At 50.7% G+C, this 22,734-nt stretch overlaps 1 protein-coding gene across 1 annotated transcript in view; it reads left to right on the forward strand.

Annotated features, from left to right (window-relative positions):
• SLIT3 (slit guidance ligand 3) overlaps window positions 1-22,734 on the forward strand; it is a 593,860-nt gene that overhangs the window by 519,112 nt on the left and 52,014 nt on the right. Inside the window, exons 17-22 of the mRNA XM_029941248.1 lie at window positions 3,751-3,894; window positions 4,644-4,787; window positions 7,546-7,709; window positions 8,845-8,977; window positions 20,699-20,767; window positions 22,371-22,442. Of these exons, the coding sequence (XP_029797108.1) occupies window positions 3,751-3,894; window positions 4,644-4,787; window positions 7,546-7,709; window positions 8,845-8,977; window positions 20,699-20,767; window positions 22,371-22,442 (726 nt within the window). The remainder of the gene's footprint in view (window positions 1-3,750; window positions 3,895-4,643; window positions 4,788-7,545; window positions 7,710-8,844; window positions 8,978-20,698; window positions 20,768-22,370; window positions 22,443-22,734) is intronic.

Here is a 22,734-nt window from a genome sequence, read left to right on the forward strand (position 1 = left end):
CATGCAGTCTCTGAAGGCAGTAAATACCTGTGTTCATATGTATGTGTGCATAAACGCATATGCATAGTGCTGCCCAACCAAGCAAGTGGTCCATGGAGCAGATCTGGTCCCAGAGACCACCAGCCACAGCCACTTACTTAAAATAACTTGATGGCAGCTCTTTTTGTCAAGGGCCTTAAACTGGGACCCACTACCATCCCTAAATCCCCGTAGAAGTTGTGGCTCCCAACTGGATCAGTTAGGTTAAAGCCACCTGTGCCTGGGCCCAAGGCTGCTAAGCTTCCCCAAGGACTGTGAGGTTACACTCTTGGCCTGACCCTGATAGGCACAGAGGCCAGTGAGAGGGAACATAAAGCCAGGTGTTTAAACACCACGGTGTGTGCCTTTCCAAACCCTGTCTGAGCCTCTGTGCCTTTGTCTGTCCTGTTGGAGTTATGAGATCTCCATGAATATAACATGTACTAAGCGATACAGAAAAAAAAATTGATAAGCCATTACCCAAAAGCTTTGTTAGTACTGTGATAATTCAAGGCAACTTTTCAGAAGATGTTGCATAGACTGCAGTCCCGGCCCCTCTTGGAGAGACTTCTTGGTCAGTCCTTATCGTGAAGGAGAATCTCAGCCACAGGCTAAACCCCAGCAGCCCTCTAACCAAGTCAGGTACACACGGGGTGGATTTGTTGGTGCTAGTTGTGTTTTTAGTAAGAATCAGTTGCCCACTTTTAAAACTCAGGAGCGTTCACAGAAACAAAAATCCAAATTTTGGGCATCTTTTGGAAAGTCAGAAGATCTGGCAAAACAGGGCCTGTGTTCCTAAATGGCTCCAGTTGAGTTAAAATGAGGGGCAGCCACCCCCTTAAACAGGGCCTGTACTTTCCTGGTTGCTGGGCTTGTGGCCTGTGCTGTCCCCACTGGACTTGCTTCCTACTTCTAAGTCACCATCCTGGACCCTGAGGACATTCAAGCTTGTGACCCCAGCTTAAAATAGAATTTCTACCTCATGGGGAGGGAGAGGTTCATAAAAAGGTGGATAGGATTTCTCTGACCTGACAGTGGGCCAGAGTGCGTCTTCCATTATGATCCAGTATCTTCAGTGTCTAGAAAAATCCACGTAGTTCTCACCCCACTACATTTTCGTCTGGGCCTGGGCTCTGAACAGGATTACGGATACTTGCCTGTTGCCAGAGTTCATGGGCTGTCTTATGAACCATGGGCTAGCAGAGGCCCAGGCTTGCTTCCTCAGATTCAGGCTTCCCAGGGGTAGCTAGATGAACCCCCAGTCTGCAGGAGCCTCAGTGTTTCTTGGGAAGATGAGAACCAGTCCTGAAAGGTACAGCCAGCAGCGAACAGAGACCTGCATCACTGCTCACTGGGGCTCTCCTGCCTCTGCCCCTGTGAAATGAGCCCAAGTCTGCATGGGAATTTCTGAGGCTGGGCCCTTTCAAGTATAAGATCCAATCCTTATCAGAGTCAAAGCTGTGATGAGGTCATATTCCTTCAGGTGCATCTGTAGGGGCAAAAATGGAGAGAGGCCTCCTGAGTGGGCCTGGTTTTACATGTTGGGGTTCCTGGGATCTGGGGTGTCTTCAGGAAGATCCTGCTCTGAGAGTGAGGTAGAGTTCCTACAAAAGCCTGATGCCCTTGTTTTGTGTGTGGAGTGCTTGCCCCAAGCTGCCTATAGGTTTGAGCAGCACTTTGATGAATGGAGAGACAACAGCAGCCTGGTCTTCTGGAAAATTCTATCCCCTCCTTTTGTGCTCTCCTTATGTTTTCCATTCTCCCAGCCTGAGGAAATCCAATTCACAAACCTTACAGTAATGTGATGTTAATTTTGCTCATTTAAAGAAACAGATGTCAGGAAATGGAAACCCTCCCCCTTCATGGCTGCTTTAACTCATCTTCATTGCCCATCCTGTGTACTTTAATTCCCCAAGGAGCCTAACTCTCTGGAGCAAAATCCCGCTCCTCCGGCATTCAGATGAGTTATAGCTGCTGGGAGAACCTTTATCTCTCCTCCCATGTCTAATTTGGGAGTAATTTGCAGTCTCCCCGGTGCACTACCTTCATTCCTGGGCTATCCTGGACCAGGACCGCCAGGATTTATAAGAAAACCGGCTGAGTTTAAGGAGAGCCAGGCAAGGGTGTGGGGCAGAGATCCAGTTAGAGTCTCCCAGCTCTCTCAGACCTTGGGGGAAGGAATCTGAGGAGTATTTCTCTTGTTCCCCAGACAGGACAGAAAGGGGGAGGTGAACAGGGCCATGACAGGAGTACTGAGGGAGCAGTCAGGACACCAGCTGTTTCCTCTGTACCTGTGTACAGGTGTGAGCACTGCACTGCCACGCCTTGCAGGACCAGTCCTACCTGGGAAAAAAGACAAGGGGCTGGTGTCAAGCCCATGGGTGCCCAGGTCCGTCACTTGCTCTGAGCCAATTTATGAGGGAGGCTTCACCCCCTGGATTGCCATGGGTGAGCCCAGAGCTGTGCAAGAGCGGATCCAGGAGAGAAGCAAAAGTACCAGGAGCTCAGGGTGCAACTCCAGGGCCTGGAGCCACCCCCTCACCTGTCTGGGCCTCAGTATCCCCAGCCGTAAAATGCATTCATTTCTGGTGAGCCCTCAGTCCCAAGAATGATAGTGTGCTTGGTAGGTTAGCAGGCTCCGTCTGCACCTGCAGATGTCACCATTCACAGAACACCATCCCCTGTGTAAGGCACTGAGGGTGTTTGCTCCAGAGACTGGATTCTTCCCCCGGTTTGTGTAAACACCATCACTCCCCACTCCATCCATCCCACCCAGAATGCATCGCAGGCCTGACCATGTGGGTGGTCCATGGAGGCCCCGGGCCAGGGAGAGCCCAGAGGGACTGCCAGCACCAGAGGCCCTGCAGGATCTCTCGTGAGGCCTGGCATGTGGTGATCAGACATCGGAGGGAAAGGCCTTCTCTCAGAGCTCAGGGAAGACTCAGAAGGCGCGGCCCCAAGGCTTGGTGGGACCAAGCTATAAGCTAGCACTATAAGAAAATCCAATACCCCACTCCCTGAATTCTCCAAAGCAGTAATAGAAGGGTGAGAGAGTCCATACCACCGGAGAAACATTCACTCGAGAAAGAGGCAGCTCCCTGGAGGACTTTTTATGCACCAGAAAGCCAGACCTGAGTCCCTTTTCTATCAGCTGCGTGACTTTGGGCAAGTTACTTAATAAACTCTCTGAACCTCAGTTACCTCAACCATAAGATGACTAGTATTCCTCTGAGATGCATTGTTTTAGGGATTCAATGTGATTCCATGGGCTTACCCTATCACATGGAACCTAATACATACTCAGTGCTAGAAGAGTATTATCCAGAAGGTATCCATGTACCCAGGATCTCAACTGTAGAGCTGGAAGTTCTGCCAATTTCCCACTCCCACAGCGGGCACATCCTGTGCTTTTCCCCTGCCCTCTACATGAGAAGCACCACTTGGCTAGAGTTTCTGTTGAAGGGAGAAAATCAAAGGGGAAGCACCATTTTAAATCTGCTCATCCCCAGGGAAGAGGATCCCCCGAAAAGATGTGAAGCTCCACGTGGCCCATTTCACACAGCAGCCCCTGTGTGGACTGGGGTCCCTGCTCCACAGCCATAGGTGCTGAAAACCAAACATCAGGGAACCCCACCGTCCAGTCCTTGTCCCAGGGCACCTGAGAGTCTCCCCCAGCTGCAGGGCTAACGATTCCCTTCCTGCACCCTGCCCCACTCTGTCCCTTCCTTCTAGAAACCTGAGTAACAACAAGATCAAGGAGGTCAGAGAGGGTGCCTTTGATGGAGCAGCAAGTGTGCAGGAGCTGATGCTGACCGGGAACCAGCTGGAAACGGTGCACGGGCGCATGTTCCGTGGTCTCAGCACCCTCAAGACCCTGTGAGTGCCCAGGGCCTGGGCCATGTCCTCGAAGGGGATGGGAGGGCAAGGGCATCAGAGAGGATTACGTAGACTGCTGGGCAGCTCCTGGGCCTGGGTACTGTCCTGACCTGCTGAGTCCCTTCCTTCCTGGACCCAGGGAGGCACTAGACATTTCCCAGCCTGTCATGGGAAAGAACTTAGCACCCTCAACACACACACACTGAAAGATACTTGCCCTAAGGTACACACATGTATAGATTCATACTGGAAACATGCTGATAGAGGTGCACACACATTTACCCACATAAACATGTACACACATATGCATAACAATGATACATACACACACACAGCAGTATGCACATAAGCACATACACAAATCAGCATGTACATGCAAGTGCGCACACGCACACAGCTGATGCCTACAGCCACATCTCAATTCTCCTTTCTCCTCCCAGAAATACACATGCATATGCTAACCACCACACATATACCCTCCTGACACCCAATTTTACTGTTCACAAAGCATGCACAGACAAAAATGTACATGCATGTGTGCAGGTAGCCCCGGTGGACCCAGGCCCTACTATCACAGAACAAACCTCAGCACCATGACTGGTCTGGGCTTGGAGTTGGCAAGAGCATCCCATCTACACACACACACACACACACACACACACACACACACACACACACACGCACTGTGGCTCTATGGTGGGGAGAAGAAGATAATGCCTATGCTCCCTCATCTCCACCCCTCTTCCTAGGATGCTAAGGAGTAACCTGATCAACTGTGTGAGCAATGACACCTTTGCTGGCCTGAGTTCAGTGAGGCTGCTGTCCCTCTATGACAATCGGATCACCACCATCACCCCTGGAGCCTTCACCACACTCGTCTCCCTCTCTACCATGTAAGTCCTCATATATCCCTGTACACTGACTGGGCTGCTCTCCTACTGACCTGTCCCCTGGCAGCTCCCTACTATCTTTGGCCAAAGTCCTTTACCCATCTGTCAACTTCATAACCAGGGCCAGGCACCATCTAGATGCTGAGGATTCACAGACATAGTCCCTCCTTCCAGGAGCTCACAGCGCATAGTAAGTTGCTCCAGAAGGGAGCTCCACAATGATATGAAAACCCAACACAGGCTTTGTCAAGGAGCCTTGGAGCTGTGTTCTGGAAGGCAGGTGGGAGTTAGCTTGTTCAAGAAAGTGGGAAGTGCATTTCTTCCATGGAAAGAACACGTGCAAAAGCCCTGTGGTAGGTTTTTGCAGAGCAAATGTGCAAGACTGAGAGAAATCCAACATGGTCCATAGCACAGAGTAAGAGACGGTGAGACATGGGGCGCCTGGGTGGCTCAGTCAGTCAAGCATCCAACTCTTGGTTTCGGCTCAGGTCATGAACTCATGACTCGTGAGTTTGAGCCTCGTGCCAGGCTCTGCACGAGGGATTCTCTCTCTGCCCCTCTGCTCCCTCACTCTCTCACTCTCTCGCGCTCTCTCCCTCAAATAAACTTTAAAAAGAATGAATTATTTAAAAATAATAAAAAGAGAGAGAGGGTGAGGTTTAAGACAAGGCAGGAGGGAGAACAAGACCAGGCTACAGGCCTGCCATGGATGACTTTGATCTTCCTCCAAAGCATGTCAGGAAGGTTTTAAGCAGGCCAGTGATGTGATGTGACAGGGGTTTTTTAAATGATGTCACAGGCCGCTTAAATGTATATTAGAGCCAGAATTAGAATCTAGCTCTCAGGACACCTAAACAGTAAAAGAGGCTATTTAGAATAGTAGTTAAAGCAATGGGCTCTAGAGCCAATTTCCTGGCTCAAATCCTGGCTTTACCTCTTACTAGGTATGTGACCTTAGAAAAGTTACTTCACTCTCTCTGTTTCAATTGTTCCTTCTGTATAACCCATCTAATAGGATTGTTATGAGGATCAAATACGTTCACATTTGTAAAACGCACACCAGGGGCCTGAGACCTAGAAAGCATAGAACATGTTAGCGTTTATGGTTGTTCCTAGTACTTCCGTTAACCTCAGGTGCTGGTCCATTCTTCAACTCTTTCCTTCCCCGATGACTCTTTGGAAGACGGAAGAGAGAGACTTTTGCTGCATCTCCTCTTGCTGCCCATTGTCATGCTCCCAAACACCCACCTCACTGGGAATAAAAGCCATATTGTAGAGGTCCTAACGGCCCCACTCCATCCAGCCCTTCCAAAGCTCCCTCCAGACCAGCCTCACCAGCCCCCTCACTGTCCTTCCCACCCCACGCCACCTGAAACCGCCTTCCGCTGGCCGCCCTCCCCACCATCCACTCTTTGCAGAAGTGTCCACTGTCTCACCCTGTCTACTCCTGTGCCACCCCCCCAGTTCCTCAGCCCTGCTCTCCTTACCTTTTCCGTAGCACTGACCATTTCCTAATGTACTATTACAACTGACCGTTGAGCTGTTGATTGCGGACTGCCTCCCATCAGCCGGAATGTAGGTTCCAGGGACTCGCAGCTCTTTTGTGAACTGCTATATCCTCAGTGCCTCCATCTGTGCCTGGCACTAAGTAAATGCCCATTGCATAAGTGCTGAATAAACGGATGGATTGAATGAATGAGTGACAGCCAGACGGGGGACCTCGGGTTAGGGACTAGCACCAGCAGGTTGCTTTATTTTAGACCACTTTTTACTCCTCCTGTTTGCCTCAGTACTGGGAATCCAAAGACACAAAAGATGCCAAGAGAGGTAGAGTCACAAAGCGTTAAGGAAACCAGCTTTGACAGGAGAGGAAACTTGCCCGACTTCACACAGCTGCTGAATGTCAGCACCAGGATTCAAACCCGGGACGTCTGACTCCCAAGCTCTTAATTGTCCTGTCAAACCGCAGCCACTCAGGGCTGTCTGGCGCCTTGTGTAACTTCCCTAAAGCATTACTTTACTCGTGTGTGAAATGAGAAGAATGTTGCCTCCTTCCCCGGGCCGTTGTGACAAATATGAATGGGAGAACAGCTTTATGGATTGCGTAGTCCAGTCCTCTGGGCGACACTCACAGCCTGACAGCTGCCCTCCCCGGCGCCTCCACCGGTCCAGTCACTGCATTCCATAGATGCCTGTAAAGTGGCCCTGCTGGTGCCATGCGGGACCCTGGAGACACCGGGGCAGACACACGGGGCTGACCCCCACCTGCAGGAGCTGAGAGTCCGAGGAGGGAGGCACTGCCTGTGGGTGCTGCGCAGGACAGGCAGGCGAGGGGGGGAGAAGACTGGGACCAGCAGACTCCTCATTTCCTTTCAGGGGACTGAAGCCAGGCAAACAGTAGAGAGATTCGTGCCAGGAGGGGCAACAGCTGTGTTGGGGGGGGCCCTAAGTGTAAGAGAATCCTGCTGAAGGATTGAAGACAGCCAGCAGCCCGAGCTCAGCGAGGAAGGGAGGGCATGGCAGGAGACCTTGGTCACGTTTGTCCACGGAGGTCCAGAATGAGACCCTCACAAAGACTGCATCTGGATCTCAGGATAGACTCTGCAATTCCTTTCCCAGATCTCCTTCCTCCTTCCCCAGAAACCAGCGCTGGCCTGCTGGAGAGCTGGGTCCCAGGCTTGCACCCCTGGATCCCAAGGCCGGCTCCCACAGTAGAGGGCCGGGTGCAAACCACTCAGAGATGGCCCTTCTTTCCTCTCAGAAACCTCCTGTCCAACCCCTTCAACTGCAACTGCCACCTGGCCTGGCTCGGCAAGTGGCTGAGGAAGAGGCGGATCGTAAGCGGGAACCCCCGGTGCCAAAAGCCTTTCTTCCTCAAGGAGATACCCATCCAGGATGTGGCCATCCAGGACTTCACCTGTGAAGGTGAGAGGCTGGGGGCTGGTGGAGGAGGGGCAGTACCGGGGAAGGCAAAGACATAAGAGGGGAGGTGCAGCAGGTAACCGAAGGTCAGGACCCCTGAGATCTAACTAGACTCTGCCCTCAGGCATGCATCTGTGGCCCTGAAGGGCTCTGCAGGTCTGCTGCTAGCCATACGGCTCCTTCTTGCACATTAAGAAAAGGGGCCTCTTTCTAAAGACATCATACTTCTGACGATCAAAAATGTGTCATAATATACTGATTTTGTTAAAATGAGGTAACTTATGTCTATCTGTGAGAACATTGTTGTACTAAATAACTTAATCTATCATATCCACAGTGAGAGTGGCGTCCCTTGGATGATGAGGCACCCTTGTGTAGTACGTACCCTCCACAGCTGTGCAAGGGAGCCCTGGGCCTCAGTTTTCCTGTCTGCATCCATGATGAGGCTCTACGTATCAGACTTCAACACGGGCTCCTGGAAATTTTCTGTCACTGGCTTGGGGGTTATACCTGGAGACCCAAGGCTTTGAGTGTCAGGATTCCAAAGAGCATATTTGCATAAATTCAAGCCAGTACTTGGTCACCTATAGGTTACTGGAGACAAATTATCTGGTTTGTAGATTAACTGAGGTTAAGGTATAATGGGGACTGGGGACACATTTACACCCCAGAGGGATTGTGGCAGTGGAAGGGCGCTCCCCTGCCCCCAGACCGCTCCTTCAGTAAGGTTGGCTTATTCCCGATTTCGTTAACCGTGACCTCTTTCCTATCTAATACACTGGTTAATCGAGGTTTTTTTTAAAGCCTTCATTTTATGTTGGATGTGGTAGAAGAGAGGTGGCCCTACTCCCCGACGCAAGCACTCGTTCTTTTCCCTTTAACCATGGATGAGACCAGCAGGCTCCTCGTTCCTGGTTCTGGCTCAGAGTGAAGGGCTGCCCTTCCCTGAGGAAGGCTTGCTCCCCGGCCGCCGCAGAGAAGCGTGTCTCCCGCCATGCGCTGCTCACTCCGCGGAGAAGCGTGTCTCCCGCCATGCGCTGCTCACTCCGCGGAGAAGCGTGTCTCCCGCCATGCGCTGCTCACTCCGCGGAGAAGCGTGTCTCCCGCCATGCTCTGCTCACTCCGGGGCTCTCCGCAGGCAACGACGAGAGTAGCTGCCGGCTGGGGCCGCTCTGCCCGGAGCAGTGCACCTGCGTGGAGACGGTGGTACGGTGCAGCAACAGGGGGCTGCACGCCCTCCCCAAAGGCATTCCCAAGGACGTGACCGAACTGTGAGTACTGCCACCCCTCACCTCACCCCTGAGCACCCTCGGATGCCCCCACCACCAGCTTTATCCCTAGTGTCTCGAGCAAGACCGCCTGGGGTGCCTCTTCCTTGAGAGGGGGCAGAGCATCAGCCGAGGGGTCCCTCGGGCAGCAGCCTGGACATGGGAGCAGGAAGCACTCGCCCCAGTGCCTCTGCCTGGCAGGCGACCAGTACCTAGCCCTGCAGAATGCAAGCGGGAGGGTTACTGTCTCATCTTCTAGAACACCCCAGGCCCCCTGCTCTTACTCCGCCTTCTAGATTCCCCAGCAGTCTCAGTCTGGCACCAGAACCGCACAGGATCGTGGGGAAATCATTGCCCACAGGTGCTGTGGCTTACTGAGCACTTCCACTGATATGATCCTTTTCCACCTTAAAGCTACCCGTGTTGCTGATGGAATTTTAGTTCTGCCTCCCATCCAGCTCCAGCCAGGAGCCATGTGGCCCCAGAGCCCAGCCTCCTGACACTAATTCCTCAAGGTTGCTCCTGCCCCAGAAGCTCCCACTTAAACAAAAGAGGGATCATTCCCTTCCTGAAGGGCTCTTCATGTTGTGCTGAAAACTATTTCTGCGCCCTAGAGAGCTCACGGGTCCGTGGGCAGGGAGGCCTCTCCAAGCGTACAGGAGCAGCCCAGCCACGGCAGGTGAGCGTGGCACCCCAGCACAACTGGCACAGGCCACACTCACTGTGGTGTTTGTTCGTTCATTCACTCCTCGGGTGTTTATTGAGTCCCTGGTGCGCTGGGCACTCTGCTCACACCAGGGAGACAATGGTGAGCAGGACAAGTGTGGGCCCTGCCCACAGGGGGCCCACGGTTCACTGGGGAAGGTAGACATTTGCTCCATCATCTCAGCTGCACATGTGAGATGGTAACCACAAAAAGTGCTACAAAAGAGAGGAACAATGTTGCTGTGACCCCCGAAAATAGAGGCTTCACTTGGGTGTGGAGATCAGAGAAAGCTTCTCTGGGGAGATGAAGCTGGGGCTGAAACCTACAGGGTGCGGAGCAGGTAGTGAGCAGGGGAGGGGGCGCCCCACACGCCCCATGGCAGTTGCTGCAAGTTGGGGCAGGCAGAGCTGGGGGAGATGTGACAGGGACCCACGTGCCTGAGCGGGAAGACAGTCACCTCTCAGGCTCGCACTCTCTCCCTGGACCCCAGATACCAGCAGGGAGTGTTTCTCTGGCTCTGCCAGTGCCTCCTAGGGAGGAGCCTGAGTAGGACACAGCGGATCCTGGGTGTGAGTTGTGGCTCCCCACATCTCCTGACAGTCAGGGAGCTGGTAACCAGGGCTGCTGATCACAGGGAAGGAAGGAAGGTCGTGAAGGTCACTAAAAAGTCATGACAGCTGCGTTTGGGCTCTGGCTGTGCTGCCGAGGTCTGCATGAGCAGTGCCACTTGGTGCAATGAGTCTTGAGCCCTTCCCTCAGCGGGCGGTGCCAAGGGGTGGAAGCTGCAGAAAATGACCCAGGTCCTCACCTCCTTCTTGGGCCAAGTGACACATGCTAAAGAGAAGGAAATGCCATGAAAACAGGCCCACACCTACAGATGCTTTTCCCCAAAGCTCATGACACAGAGATTGAAATGATGAAGATAATTGGCTATAGTTACAAAGTAAACTTCAGAGATCGGGGAAACCTGATTTCCTGCTTTGGAAATGATGGCTCTTCCCTTGGCCAGACTGGTTTCCAGAGTGCACCAAGGACGGCAGCCCTCACCTCTGAGCCCAGACCACCTCCTACAGGGAGAGGAGGAGCAGTGTCTGGGGAGGGTCCGGGGAGCACGAGGCAGGAAAAGCCGACAGGTCCAGAAAACAGTGGCTTGGAGGCCTCTGTTTTCAAGGACCAGATTCAATGTTTGGATCCAGCGCTGGCTTTCCAGCTCCCTCAGGCATCATCAGTGGTCTCAGGCAGAGCTGCCAACTTACAAAACAAATTTAAGTTTAATTCACTGAAAAGGAAAGAGGAAAAAAAAAACGGACACAAAGTTTCACAGCATTTCTCCAAAGGTCAGGGTGTAGGAGCCCGGGCATGAGTGAGCAAGGCAGTGCAAACCAGAGGGGAGTGAGTTTTGCTGCTAACCGTCTTCAAATCCCTGGCGCTTCTCTCTTCGTGGGAGAAGGGCCGCCTGAGACTCGTGGCTCTCCTCTTGCTCATTCAAGCAGTCACCGAGCAAGGCCCTCAGCACCCCTGATTCTCTCTCAGCGGTGAGAATTTAGTCATCTTCCAATCCTCATCTCCGCTAGCAGCTGAGTCACGATCAGAAGGCACTTTGGTCGGACCCCAACCCCCACGCTCTAGCCCCCTACCCCAGAAGTTCCTCAGCTTTGGGGTCTCAGGACCCCTTTACGTTTTTCAAAAGCAGTGAGGACTCTCAGTTCTTTTGTGAGTGTGCTTAAATCTATTGATATTTACCACATTGGAAACTACTACAGAGAAATTTTTTTAGACATGTTTATTAATCCGTTTAGAAATAATAATTTACGCATTATATGTTTATATAAAAAGGCATACCTCTATGAAAACCAAACCAAAAGAAATTTAACTAAGAAGATGACATTTTTAGAAATGTAGTTGAAGCCAACTGGATGTTCATATCCTACTTTGGCACTCACTCTGCTGTGATACGGTTTTGGGTCAAGTACGAGAAGGAAATCTGACTTCACATAGACATGAACTGAAAAAGGAAGGACAATTTTAATAGCCCTTCCAAATAATTGTGGAGATTCTTCTTTGATGATACGTGAAACCCGCATGGTGGTAAAGGCTAGTTGCTATGTGGAACCCAAAACCTTATCAATGAACTTTTTATGCTCTGTTAGAACCCGCTGGTCTATCTTGTGCTTTGAATGGAGCATTCTCCCCCCTGCCACCCCCACCTCCCCCCAGTTTGCATAATCTTGTAACACTGTGCACTGGTCCTTTGGAACTGGTTCACAGAGTTACACAGATCTTCCTGATACTGACACGTTGCATTATATGCATTATACAGTATCAAAACTGTCGTAGCCATTAACACCACCAGAAATCTCAGCAGAAAGATCTTTCAGTAAAAGGATGCTGCTCAATGTAGCAGTTATGGGTTTTCTAAAACGTTAATTTTCAACTTGGACGCAACCTTGAATTTTTGTCATTACCAGTAAGCACTTGTTCACTGTTTTCCTTGACGTGACAGGCTCACTCTGCTCACTTTCGGGAAGTTGCTTACTTAAATACCTATCCCTGAAAAACGTGTTTGCTAGTCATTCTTTTAAGTAAAAATGGTGTTTTATGAAAGAAAACAAAAAAAGACTAATTCAGCATATAACTCAGTGACACTAGAGCTTTTTTTTAAGGCAACCAAAGCAGAAAAGCTTTATACATGCCTCCCATTTTGCCATACAGAATATTAAAAAGACGTATGCTCAGGGGTTGATATTTAATACAATTAATCGTTTCCTTACTGCTTCATGGAGGGCATTCTTCAGTACAACTGGATTTTTTTTTCCTTACCTGCATGTGCTTGAGGGGAAAGAATAGAATGACCACTGATATCATGTGGTGCCATGGCCTTGATTCGTCCTGAGGTGCCAGCAGTTTTACTCACTCACACAGTGCAAATGGAAAACAATGTTTTAATCTTATCACAAAAGTGGTTTCAGCCTCACAGAGCCCTGAGAAAGTCTGAGGGACCCCCAGGGCCAGTGGACAACACTTTAGGAACCACTCAGGTGATCCCGCACTAGCAGGCAAACAACACAGAGAAACCTGCTAGAAGTCAATACTGAGTTTGCGATTTAAAAGCAAGCCTATAAGGGGCACCTGGGTGGCTTAGTTATTGAGCATCCCACTCTTGATTTCAGCTCAGGTCCTGTACCCAGGGTCCTGGGATCAAGCCCCATGCCAGGCTCCATTTTGAGCATGGAGCCTGCTTGGGATTCTCTCTCTCTCTCTCTCTCTCCCTCTCTCTCTCTCTAAAATATTTAAAAAAAAAAAAAAGGCAAGCCTACAAAATCTTATTGAAAGCAGAGGAGAAGCAGACATCTCCACCTCCAAGGTAGTTGACACAAATACTGTTGGAAAAGCTGGGACCTCATCAGCTTCAGAAAGTTCTGTTATTGCTTTGCCATGAGCCTTTTAGGCTATAGCTTGCCATTCTGGAAGACTTAAACCTAAAAATCTATTTGCTTGCATTTAAGGGAATGTATATTAACATCAGGCCTTCCTGATTCTAGAAACAAACTCTGTAAGTCCCCATCCTCCTGAGGAATAGAGAGGAGAAGGAGAATCCAGGCGAGCGAACAGAGTCCCCTCCCATCCCCCACAGTCTACTCCTGGTTAATATCCAGGAAATTTTGAAACTGATATTGGTCTGAGGGCCGTGAGCATAGATTTGTTGTCCCACCACTGACATCCCAAGGGCAGGAGAAGGGAAGGATGACATGTCTCTCCCAGACAGCACTGTTGGAAGAAGGGATTTCTGCTGGGATATGGAGTCTGAGGACATCAGGCTGGCAGTGTGAGCACACACATGCACATACACACACACACACGGTACTCATAGAAGACTTGAAAGGGTTTAGGGCTTGACCAGCAGAGCACAGGCTGAGACTCAGCTCTGCAAGACTGACTGTGGCAGGAGGTGATGAGAAGAATGCATTGCTTGGTGGAGAGGGTGAGACCCGGCCCCACACTGGTTGGCTCTGGATCGTCAGAAGAGGGGGCTTCAGGGTACAGCAAGCAGCTCAGATGAAGCTTTCTTCTCATCTCAAATCGAGGGTGATGGAAGTGCATGCCAGAGAAGGGGCAGAGCAATGCAGGAGGTGACAAGCACAAAGGAGTGGCATGGACAGTATGTGCTCTGGGATACGGAAGAATCCAGGAAGTTCTTCCCACACTGGCCTTTGGGAAGGCAAGGAAGGGATGATGTCCTGTGTGCGTGCAGTGTGCCACAGCCAGCACTCCTAGAGCACTGACTGGGTGCCAAGTGCTGTGCTAGATTTTTCTCCTATGTTAGCTCATTTAATCCAGCAATCCTGTAAGGCAGGCATTGTTAATCCCATTTTGCAGCTGAAGTAACTGAGGTTCGGGAAGGTTGGATGATTTCTTAAGATCATGCTTCCAAGAAGCAGCAGAGCCTTAGGCTCGAGCCCAGGGCTGTCTGACCCTCAGACCCATCCTTTAGCGACTCGACTACTCCTTTCCTTTGGCAGAGGCCTGGGTCCCTGTGTGCTCTGGCCAGTGGCCTGGCTCGTTGGTGATTTGCAGTAGACAGTCATGTGGAACCAGCCATCTGCACTTAAGCAGGGAGAAGACAAACACGGCACCCCTGCCATGATGCTATAGGTACCTGTCAGTAGTTCTGTCTGGGTCAGTCCTGACAGTTAGACCTTCTCTAGCAATGCCAGCCGCTGTTTGCTTTACACACTTGCCACCCACCCCCCTGCTCACAGGCAGGCTCCCAAGAGCACTTCATAGAGCAGTGGCCCAGCACTGACTGTATTCTTGCCTTTCTTTGGCCCGGGGAGAGGGACAGGAATTGCCTGCAGCCAGCTGGAGGGCAGCTGGCTCTGGGCACATCAGCGCTTAGGAGGCCTGGCACAAGCCTTGGCCCAGAGAAGACCTCGGCAGATGGCTTCAGTAGAGGACACTTCTAGGCTATTGGGCAGTTGTGGCCATCTGTGGGAGAGACCAGGGGAGCCCAGAGCACAGACCACAAGCTGAGAGCCTTCTTCACTCAGTCAGGTGTTCACTGAGTTTATTGTGCCAGATAATGTCACAGGAGCTGGGAGCACAGCAGCTAATGTGACAGATAAGACCCCTTGATGTCAGAAATGTTAGAATGGGAAGAAAGACAGTAAGAAAGCTAATCAGCAAATTAGGCATTTCAGATAAAATAGTGTTTCCCAGGGGAAAGGGGTGGGGGTGGCATGTAGAAAGCAGTAGAAAGAAAGAAAATGTCTTGTGAAGACCCAAAGATGGAAAGACATTGAAGTCAGGAAACCACGCAGGCCATGAGGTGGAGCAAAGAGAATGGAAAAGAGACTGGTGTTCACTGAAACCTCGAGGAGGGATACATAGTTCTCCTAGGGCCTGGCAAGGGCTGACTCTGCATCCCAGGAGAAATGCGGGAGCCAAGGAAGAGTTGTAAGCAGGAAAGTGACATGGTCCAATTCTCATTTTAGAAATACTACTTTGGAAGAAGTAAGAGAATAGACAGCAAGGGAACCATCTATTTTTCAATATTCATTTGTGTTATTGGATGGAGATGTGTGTGTGTGTGTGTTCAAAACGTATTAAACACTCCCGTGCTGAACAGTGTTTTAAGAGCTCTCCACTGAGACTCATTTAATACTCAAAATGACTTCAAGGTGTTGATGACGATAAGCCCCCTTTTGCAGGTGAAATGCAAGCCCAGAGGGGTTAAGTAACTTGCTCGAGGCCACACAGCTCTTAGCTTGTGGAGCCAGGATGTGAACTTGGGCTGCCTGACTCCAGAGCTACAACCACATTGTCTCAGTGCCTCGGTGCAAAGCCTGGCCATGAGTGGGGGCTCCTGGAAGGGGGCTGCCAGTCTCCTTCACCATTCAGCAGGTTTGAGAGTCCTTCGTGGGGCACTTTTCAGCACCACAAAGCTGCAAACAGAGCTGGGGAACATCCATTCGAAGGAGCTCTGTGTGGATTTTTATGTGAGGCCAACGCATCCTCCTGCGCTCTTGCTGGGGCTGAAAGGGAGCATTTAAATGCAGATCAACACAGAGGTTGACCTGCTAGATATGCTCTGATAGTTCTGAGGCTGGAGGGCAAGAGTGCAGTCCTCTGAAAGGGTCCCTCTGGGGCCTAGGCTGCAGGCTATAGGCAGCTTTGGAGTTAAGAGTCTTCATGAAGGGCTTTGCACAAAGAGTTTTCCCACACAGGCACATCTGTATTTGTGAAGCGAAGCCTTTGGATCCCACGTCTCCTGAGCTGCAACACCAGGTTGCCAGGGACATCGTTCGCTTAAAGCGGCTCCTGCAGGGTCCCACTCAGCCCTGCAGTGCCACACATAGGTCCACCTGGGGACTTCTGGGGTTTGCATCATATAGATGCCATTTCCTGAGCATCTGCTGCTACCAGCCTGTGCACTGGGATGCAGTAGTGAGCCAGACAGACACGGTCCTGCCCCACAAATCACAGAACCACACGTGGGTGTCACATGGGGGTAGAATGCTGTGAAGAAAATGCACCGAAAGCTTGCACTGTGCGGCCTGTTACATCCCCAGTGGGTGTGGGAGGTGATGGCAGGAGGTAGGGCTTGCGCTGAGTTCTGAGCCTCCGTAGGAGTGAACCAGGCAAGGAGGGCAGGGAGGGACACACGTGTGCTGAGACCTGCTGCCCCAAAGGAGCATGAGGCATTCAGGGAGGGCTGAGGCCAAGCGAGAGAGAGGTTACTGCAGGTGAACAGGAAGGGAGGCAGGGACAGGGATGGTTAATTTCATGGGTCAGCCCAACTGGGCTGGAGTCCCAGGTTTTTGGGCAAACACTAGCTCCATGTTTCCCTGAAGGTGTTTTATAGACGCTGTTAAGTAAAGGAGGTTACCTGGGATAATGTGGAGGCAGGCCTCATGTAATCATTAGAAGGCCTTAACAACAAAAACTGGAGTTTTCTCTCAAAGGGGGAATCTGCCTCAAGACGGTAGCGCAGAAATCCTACTTGAGTTTCCAGCCTGCTGACCCTTCCTTAAAATAAATTCTCTCTCCCTCTGTTTATATGTGGGGTGTGTGTGTGTGTGTGTGTGTGTGTGTGTGTGTGTGTGTGTGTGTATCCAGTGGGTCTGTTTCTCCAGAGAACCCTGACTGATCCAGGGCAGACCACAGACAGCTGGCAGGATTTGGGCAGGATTTGGGTAGTCCTCCGCCAGCGAGCAGTGGAAGCCAGGGAAGGCGTTTAAGCAGGGAGCAAGGCCAGACCAGCACTTGCAGAGCACCAGGCAAGCCAGGTTGGAATCCGGGACTGGGACAGCAGGCCCAGATGCTCCAGAAGCGCCTGTGCCATATTGCCCATTCTCAGGGCCCCTGAACCCCCCATCTCAGATGAGGGTACTGTTGGCATCCCTGAATTCCAGTGGTCTTTTTATGCCTTCATTCAACTGTTGAGCAACTACACACATCTATAGAGCATGGCCTGCCTTACAGGTGGACATGGACCAGACAAAGGGCATTCTTTGGAACCACTGCAGGTTTTTGTTTAATCCAGGGTCCTGTGAACAGCCCTTCTATGCATTCATTCATTCATTCATTCAAATATCTGAGGGTCCAGGGGTGCCTGGGTGGCTCAGTCAGTTAAGCACTAGACTTCCGCTCAGGTCATGATCTCACAGTTTGTGGGTTTGAGTCCCGCATCGGGCTCTGTGCTGACAGCTCAGACCCTGGAGCCTGCTTTGGTTTCTGTGTCTCCCTCTCTCTCTCTGCCCCTCTCCCGCTTGTTTGTCCTCTCTCTCTCTCTCTCTCTCCCTCTCTCTCAAGAAGAAAAAATAGTGTTTTTTAATATTTGAGGTCCTACTATTTGTTAAACCTTATTGTATGCTCTGGTGATGCAACAGGAAACAAACCTGGCCCAAATCCCTGCTGGTCATGTGGTAGAGGGTATACTGTCAGGACAGAGATGGCCAAATGCAAAAATAAAGAGCTCCAGGTGGAGAGGGGAAAGAGCACACAGCCTTGGCGCCTGGACTCACTACTCCCCTCTCTGAGCCTCAGTGTTCTTGTTGACGAAAATGGAGAAAGCACCCAGTGAAATATGGCCCCCTGTTTAGAGAATTAGACGACCAGAGTCTATCTCATCACACTGAAGTATGCACCTGTTGTTTCTGTTTTGTTATTTTCCTTGTCACCATGTTGTCTGTGAGGTTAGATAATGTGCTTCGGCTATGCTTGTCACGGGACCTTCTGTAAATGTCCCAGCAGGCAGACTTGGGGTTTTGGTATTTCTAGGTTTCATCTTAGATGCCTCAAGTTTGCTAAGTAGTCGTAGCAAACAAACAAGAATGAGAGAATAAGCAGCATGGGAGAGAGTGAGCCGTCACTGCCAGCCTGAGGCCAGACCCCTTCGGTGGCTCCCTCGTGGTTAATTAGCCTCCCTCCAGCAGAGATGCTCCCTGGACCAGCGCCTCCCCACTGGGTCTGCTCACTCATCCAGCTCCTGCCTCCCACCCTCCCTCCATGCCACAGGGTCCCCGAAGCACTTCCTGCTGGCAGGTGGCCCAGCATGGCTTGCCTGCTCCCCTTCAGGCTGCACAGATGCCAGGATCCTGCCACCCCCACAGAACCTCTCCACCCAGTGGAGAAAGCTGTAAGGTCTCCCTCACACACCTGCCCCTGGCCACCACTGTTGAGGCACAGGGCCAGTGTCCAAATGGAATGTGAATGTCCTGCATCCTGTCCCTCAGGGCACAGCAGAAGTGTGAGTGCAGGGTAAGCTCTCTGCAATGCCAGCACCCTGCACCCATCTGAAGTCACTCATTGCACTTGGAATAAGCCCACCTCCAAGGCTCCAGCATGATCTACCCATCTCCCTTTGCCCCCCCAGACCGGCCTCCCTGGCTTCTTTCCCTGCTTCAACAACCCCGGAGCTCAGGGTCCTCCATGGGCCTCAGTCTTGCCACACAGCCCCCCTTCCCCTGCTCCTGCCATCCTGAACATCCCCTTAGCTGCCTCTTTCTGCACTAAGTCCCTGAGCATTCTCCAGCCCAGCACCTTGCTCCTTCCCTTCAAAGCGTGCATCACAGTTTGTAATTTATGCCCCTTTCTGTGTGTGTCCTCTCTCGTTCTCTGACTCCCCGCTTCCTCCCCTCTCCCTCCCCATTTCTTCCTCCTCCCCCTCCACATTAGATTTTTAAATGGTCGAAAGTAGGCATCACGCCTGTCTTCTTCACCAGTATATACACTACCTGGTGCACTGCAGTTGCCCAATAAATATTTCTGCCTGAATAACTGAATGCATCAGTGAATACATTTCTTTCAGCCCCTCTGCCTGAGGGCACCATCTAAGTGGCTGTGGCTGAATTTTAGGCCAGATGATCAAACTCCCTGAAGGCAAAAATGGGGTCTGGTTCATTTTTGTATCTACCCTCCTCCTCATCTTGGCACATAATAAGTACACAGCAAAGGATTAAGGACCAAAAGGACATTAATCCAACATGCCATGGCAACCTAAGACCATATGCCGGCCTGCCTGGTATTCTGAGGCCTGAGGATTCCCAGGGGCCAGCCCTAGAAATAGAGTCGCTTGCCCTTAATTTAAGGTAATACCCATTCCAACTTACCCTCAAAGCTAAGTCTGGTTTGGCCATTGACAAACTAACTCATATCCTGTTTTCCTCCATTTCATCCCATTCAGTCATTTGGTGGTGGGTCTACTGGATGCCAGGCAATGTGCTAGCACCTCATTATTCAAAATGCAGCCTGCGGGCCAGCAGTTCCTGCCATCACCCAGGAGCCTGTTAGAAATACAGACTCTCCCACCTGACACAGACCTACCAGATTAGAATCTGCTTTTTAGCCACATCCCAGGTGCTGTGTATATATGTTACAGTTTGAAACCCCCTGGGCTAGAGATAGAATGAGGGTCTGCTGTCTTGGAGTTTAAGGCAAACCCTGCACCAGTGGACATCACCACTGGGTGTTGACCATTCCAAGAGGAAGCCATGGGGGCCTTATGTCAAGGAAGGTTCACCCAGGAGACCAGAGCAGGTGTTGTAAGCCTTCTTAAAGGTTTTATAATTTTGACGCAAAAGCAACGGGAAGTCCATTGGAAGGGGTTTCCAGCAAGGATAGAAGTGGAAGAATTGGCCCATGTCACCCCCTAAGGGTAGTAATAACTTTTGTAATTCATGATTGAAACAAGACTTCCTTCTGTTGTCCTCAAGCTCACTCGAGCGTCCAAAGAGGGGCCTCTTCCTAGGTGAGCAGGTCAGTGCAGGACCCTGAAGTCCAGACAGGTCTAGGCTCAGCCTTTGCCTGTCCAGGAGGAGTCTCCATTTGTGGGTACATCTCCATTCTGAGCTTCTGTACCTTCCCACAGGTGGCCATCCCACTGAGAACCATAGCACAGTGCTCCAGGAACATGCCCCTTTCCTCAGCCTTCAGATGCACACTAGAGATACGCAGCCCTAAATTAGGGTTCTCAGCATGAATCGTGGCTCAGGAATCCTGTGCCCTCCAGTAGCTAAGTAGAAGCAATATGGAACTGTGGTAAGATTCTAGTCAGAGAGAGACCTGGGTTCGAGTCCTAGCTCAGCCCACTGTGTAACCTTGGGCATGTGTTTTAACATCTCTGAAATTCTGTTTCCTCAACTATAAATCCTTGCCACGTGAGAGTATTGTGAGGGCCAGATACAGAGTGAGTGCTTTATGTATTTAACCAATATTTATTAGACACCTACTTTGTGCCAGCTCTGTATACACTCTTGGAGGACCCAGCACTGGACAGTTTAGGCAACAGCCCTGCCATCAATGGAGTTTAGTGGTCCAGTGGGAGAAAATGCCATTAGTTCAATAATCACGCAAATAAATATTAAATGACAAATGTAATATGTGCTTTGATATAGGGGAGAAAAGAAGCTATGAGAGATTGAAACAGAGGCCCAACCTAGCCCAGAGGAGGTGACTCTGAGAAATGACAAACTGTGCAGTGTCTCTTGGCCAGGCGTCACTCTGCCCCTCTCTTTCAGGTACCTGGAAGGAAACCACTTAACAGCCGTGCCCAGAGAGCTGTCTGCCCTCCCACATCTGACACTTATGTAAGGAGCCACGCATCGGATGGGACATGTAATTTTCTTGCCTAGGGGAGCTCAGGAAACTAACGTGGAGGGTGAGGCAGGATGGTCTGCAGACTTCGCCACATCCCTGCACTTTTTCCCGGGATGGAGTGGAGAGAGGCAGCTGGAGGCCAGGTCTGACCCATGAGGGCTACACCCAGAAATACCCAGAGCCTGGCATCACTGACCACCCATCCACAGCACCTTCTTCCTTGGTGTAGAGAGAGGTGGGAGGGCCTCTGACTTTCCGGGGCCCCAGCTAAATCCCGAGACTCCTCAGTCTCCAGTTTCTTGCAAGCTGTGGCTGCACTAAGGTTGGCCAAAGCCTTGAAGGGCTGTTTCTTCTTCCTCCTCTAGTTGCCCTGAAAATGCTCCAGGTAGATGGTTCAAATCGAGGTTCCTTTGGTGGTAACTGCCACTGGCTGCAAGTCTGCCAAGATCCAGGAGCAGGGCTGTGGGGCATGGATGAGGCCCAGGAAACTGGTCTGTGAGCTTTGTCCCTTGACAGCCTCACTGCCTTGCCAAAATGGAACCCATGAGGGTACAAATTCTTTGGGCGAGTGGTCATTGGAAGATCACCCTGGCTGCTTAGGGGGCCGGGAGCTGGTCCACAGAGGGGAATGAGAGCTCTTCACAATGAAACACTGTTGCCCTCAGGAAAGTGGTGCTACTGAAGAAAGGTGGAAGAAACCCACCTGTCACCTCATTCAGCCTTGCTCCTAAATATCCCCCAAACCAGCCTCTAGGTGAGGTTTCTCAACTTTGGCCCTATAGGCATTTGGAGCCAGATCATTCTTGGTTGTGGGGCTGTGGTGGGCATTGTGGGATATTTAGGAGCAACTCAGGGCCTCTACCCACTGGACACCAGTAGCACCCCTTCCCCAGTAACAGCCAAAAATGTCTCCAGACGTTGCCACATGTCACTGGGGAAGCCAAAGTGCCCCGAGTCAGGAATCACTATTCTAGAGCAGTGGCTCTGAACCTCAGCCGATCAGTTGGTGGTTGTTGTTGTTTTTAAACGGCTCAAAACCAAAATCAGAATATCTGGGCACAGAACCCAGAATATCAGAAGCTGTAAACACATTCCAGGTGATCCTAATGTACAGCTACTATTGAAAACCACTACTTGGGATATTTATCCCTGAAGAGAAGCTGGAGGTTTTAATCGGCAGAGGACTATACCTCTACCAACCCCACTCCCCCTAAGAGAATCTGATAGATAGAATGAATGAATGCCAGAAGAGGGGGAGAAACAGTGAAGGGAAGGAGTGACCTGGGGGGAAATGGCACTGGAATAAGGAGAGATCTTATATGTTATGTTTTGCTGGAAGAATAAAATGGACAGATAAACTTGTAATTGAATGGTTGAATAGGTGAATGGATGGATGAATGAATGAACAACAAATGCTCGAACAAGTGATTGAAGAAATCTTGAATGAAACAATGAACATTTGGATGAATGGGTGGGTAGATGACTGGATGGATGGAAGGATGGATGGGTGGATAGATAGATAGCAGGTATGCACCAATGTATGAAAGTTACAACTAACAGTAAAGTGTTACTCTTCTATTTTATTTTTCGTAGTGACCTGAGCAACAACAGCATTGGTGTGCTGACCAATTACACCTTCAGTAACATGTCTCACCTGTCCACCCTGTGAGTACAATGGGGCACTGTGTTCAATATGGGCCTGGCAGTAAGTGGCCCGTGGCCATCCTTTCTCCTTGTCCCCTCAGACCTATGTTCTGTGCTCTAGTGATCCTTGGGGCTATGGCTGCCCCCATGTAGAGCAGACCTTAACCATCAGAAGGAAAATAAAGTAGATCAGAACTCCACTGTCTGGGCAGTTAAAGAGGAATTAACACTTAATTACTTGTGAAGAAGGCCCTTTTTGGAATACCTTGTGTGATTTGTGAATTTTCTTTCCCAGTGGAGGGTTTCCTGACAC

Source organism: Suricata suricatta, chromosome 6, assembly GCF_006229205.1.
Source record: "Suricata suricatta isolate VVHF042 chromosome 6, meerkat_22Aug2017_6uvM2_HiC, whole genome shotgun sequence".
Classification (NCBI taxonomy): domain Eukaryota; kingdom Metazoa; phylum Chordata; class Mammalia; order Carnivora; family Herpestidae; genus Suricata; species Suricata suricatta.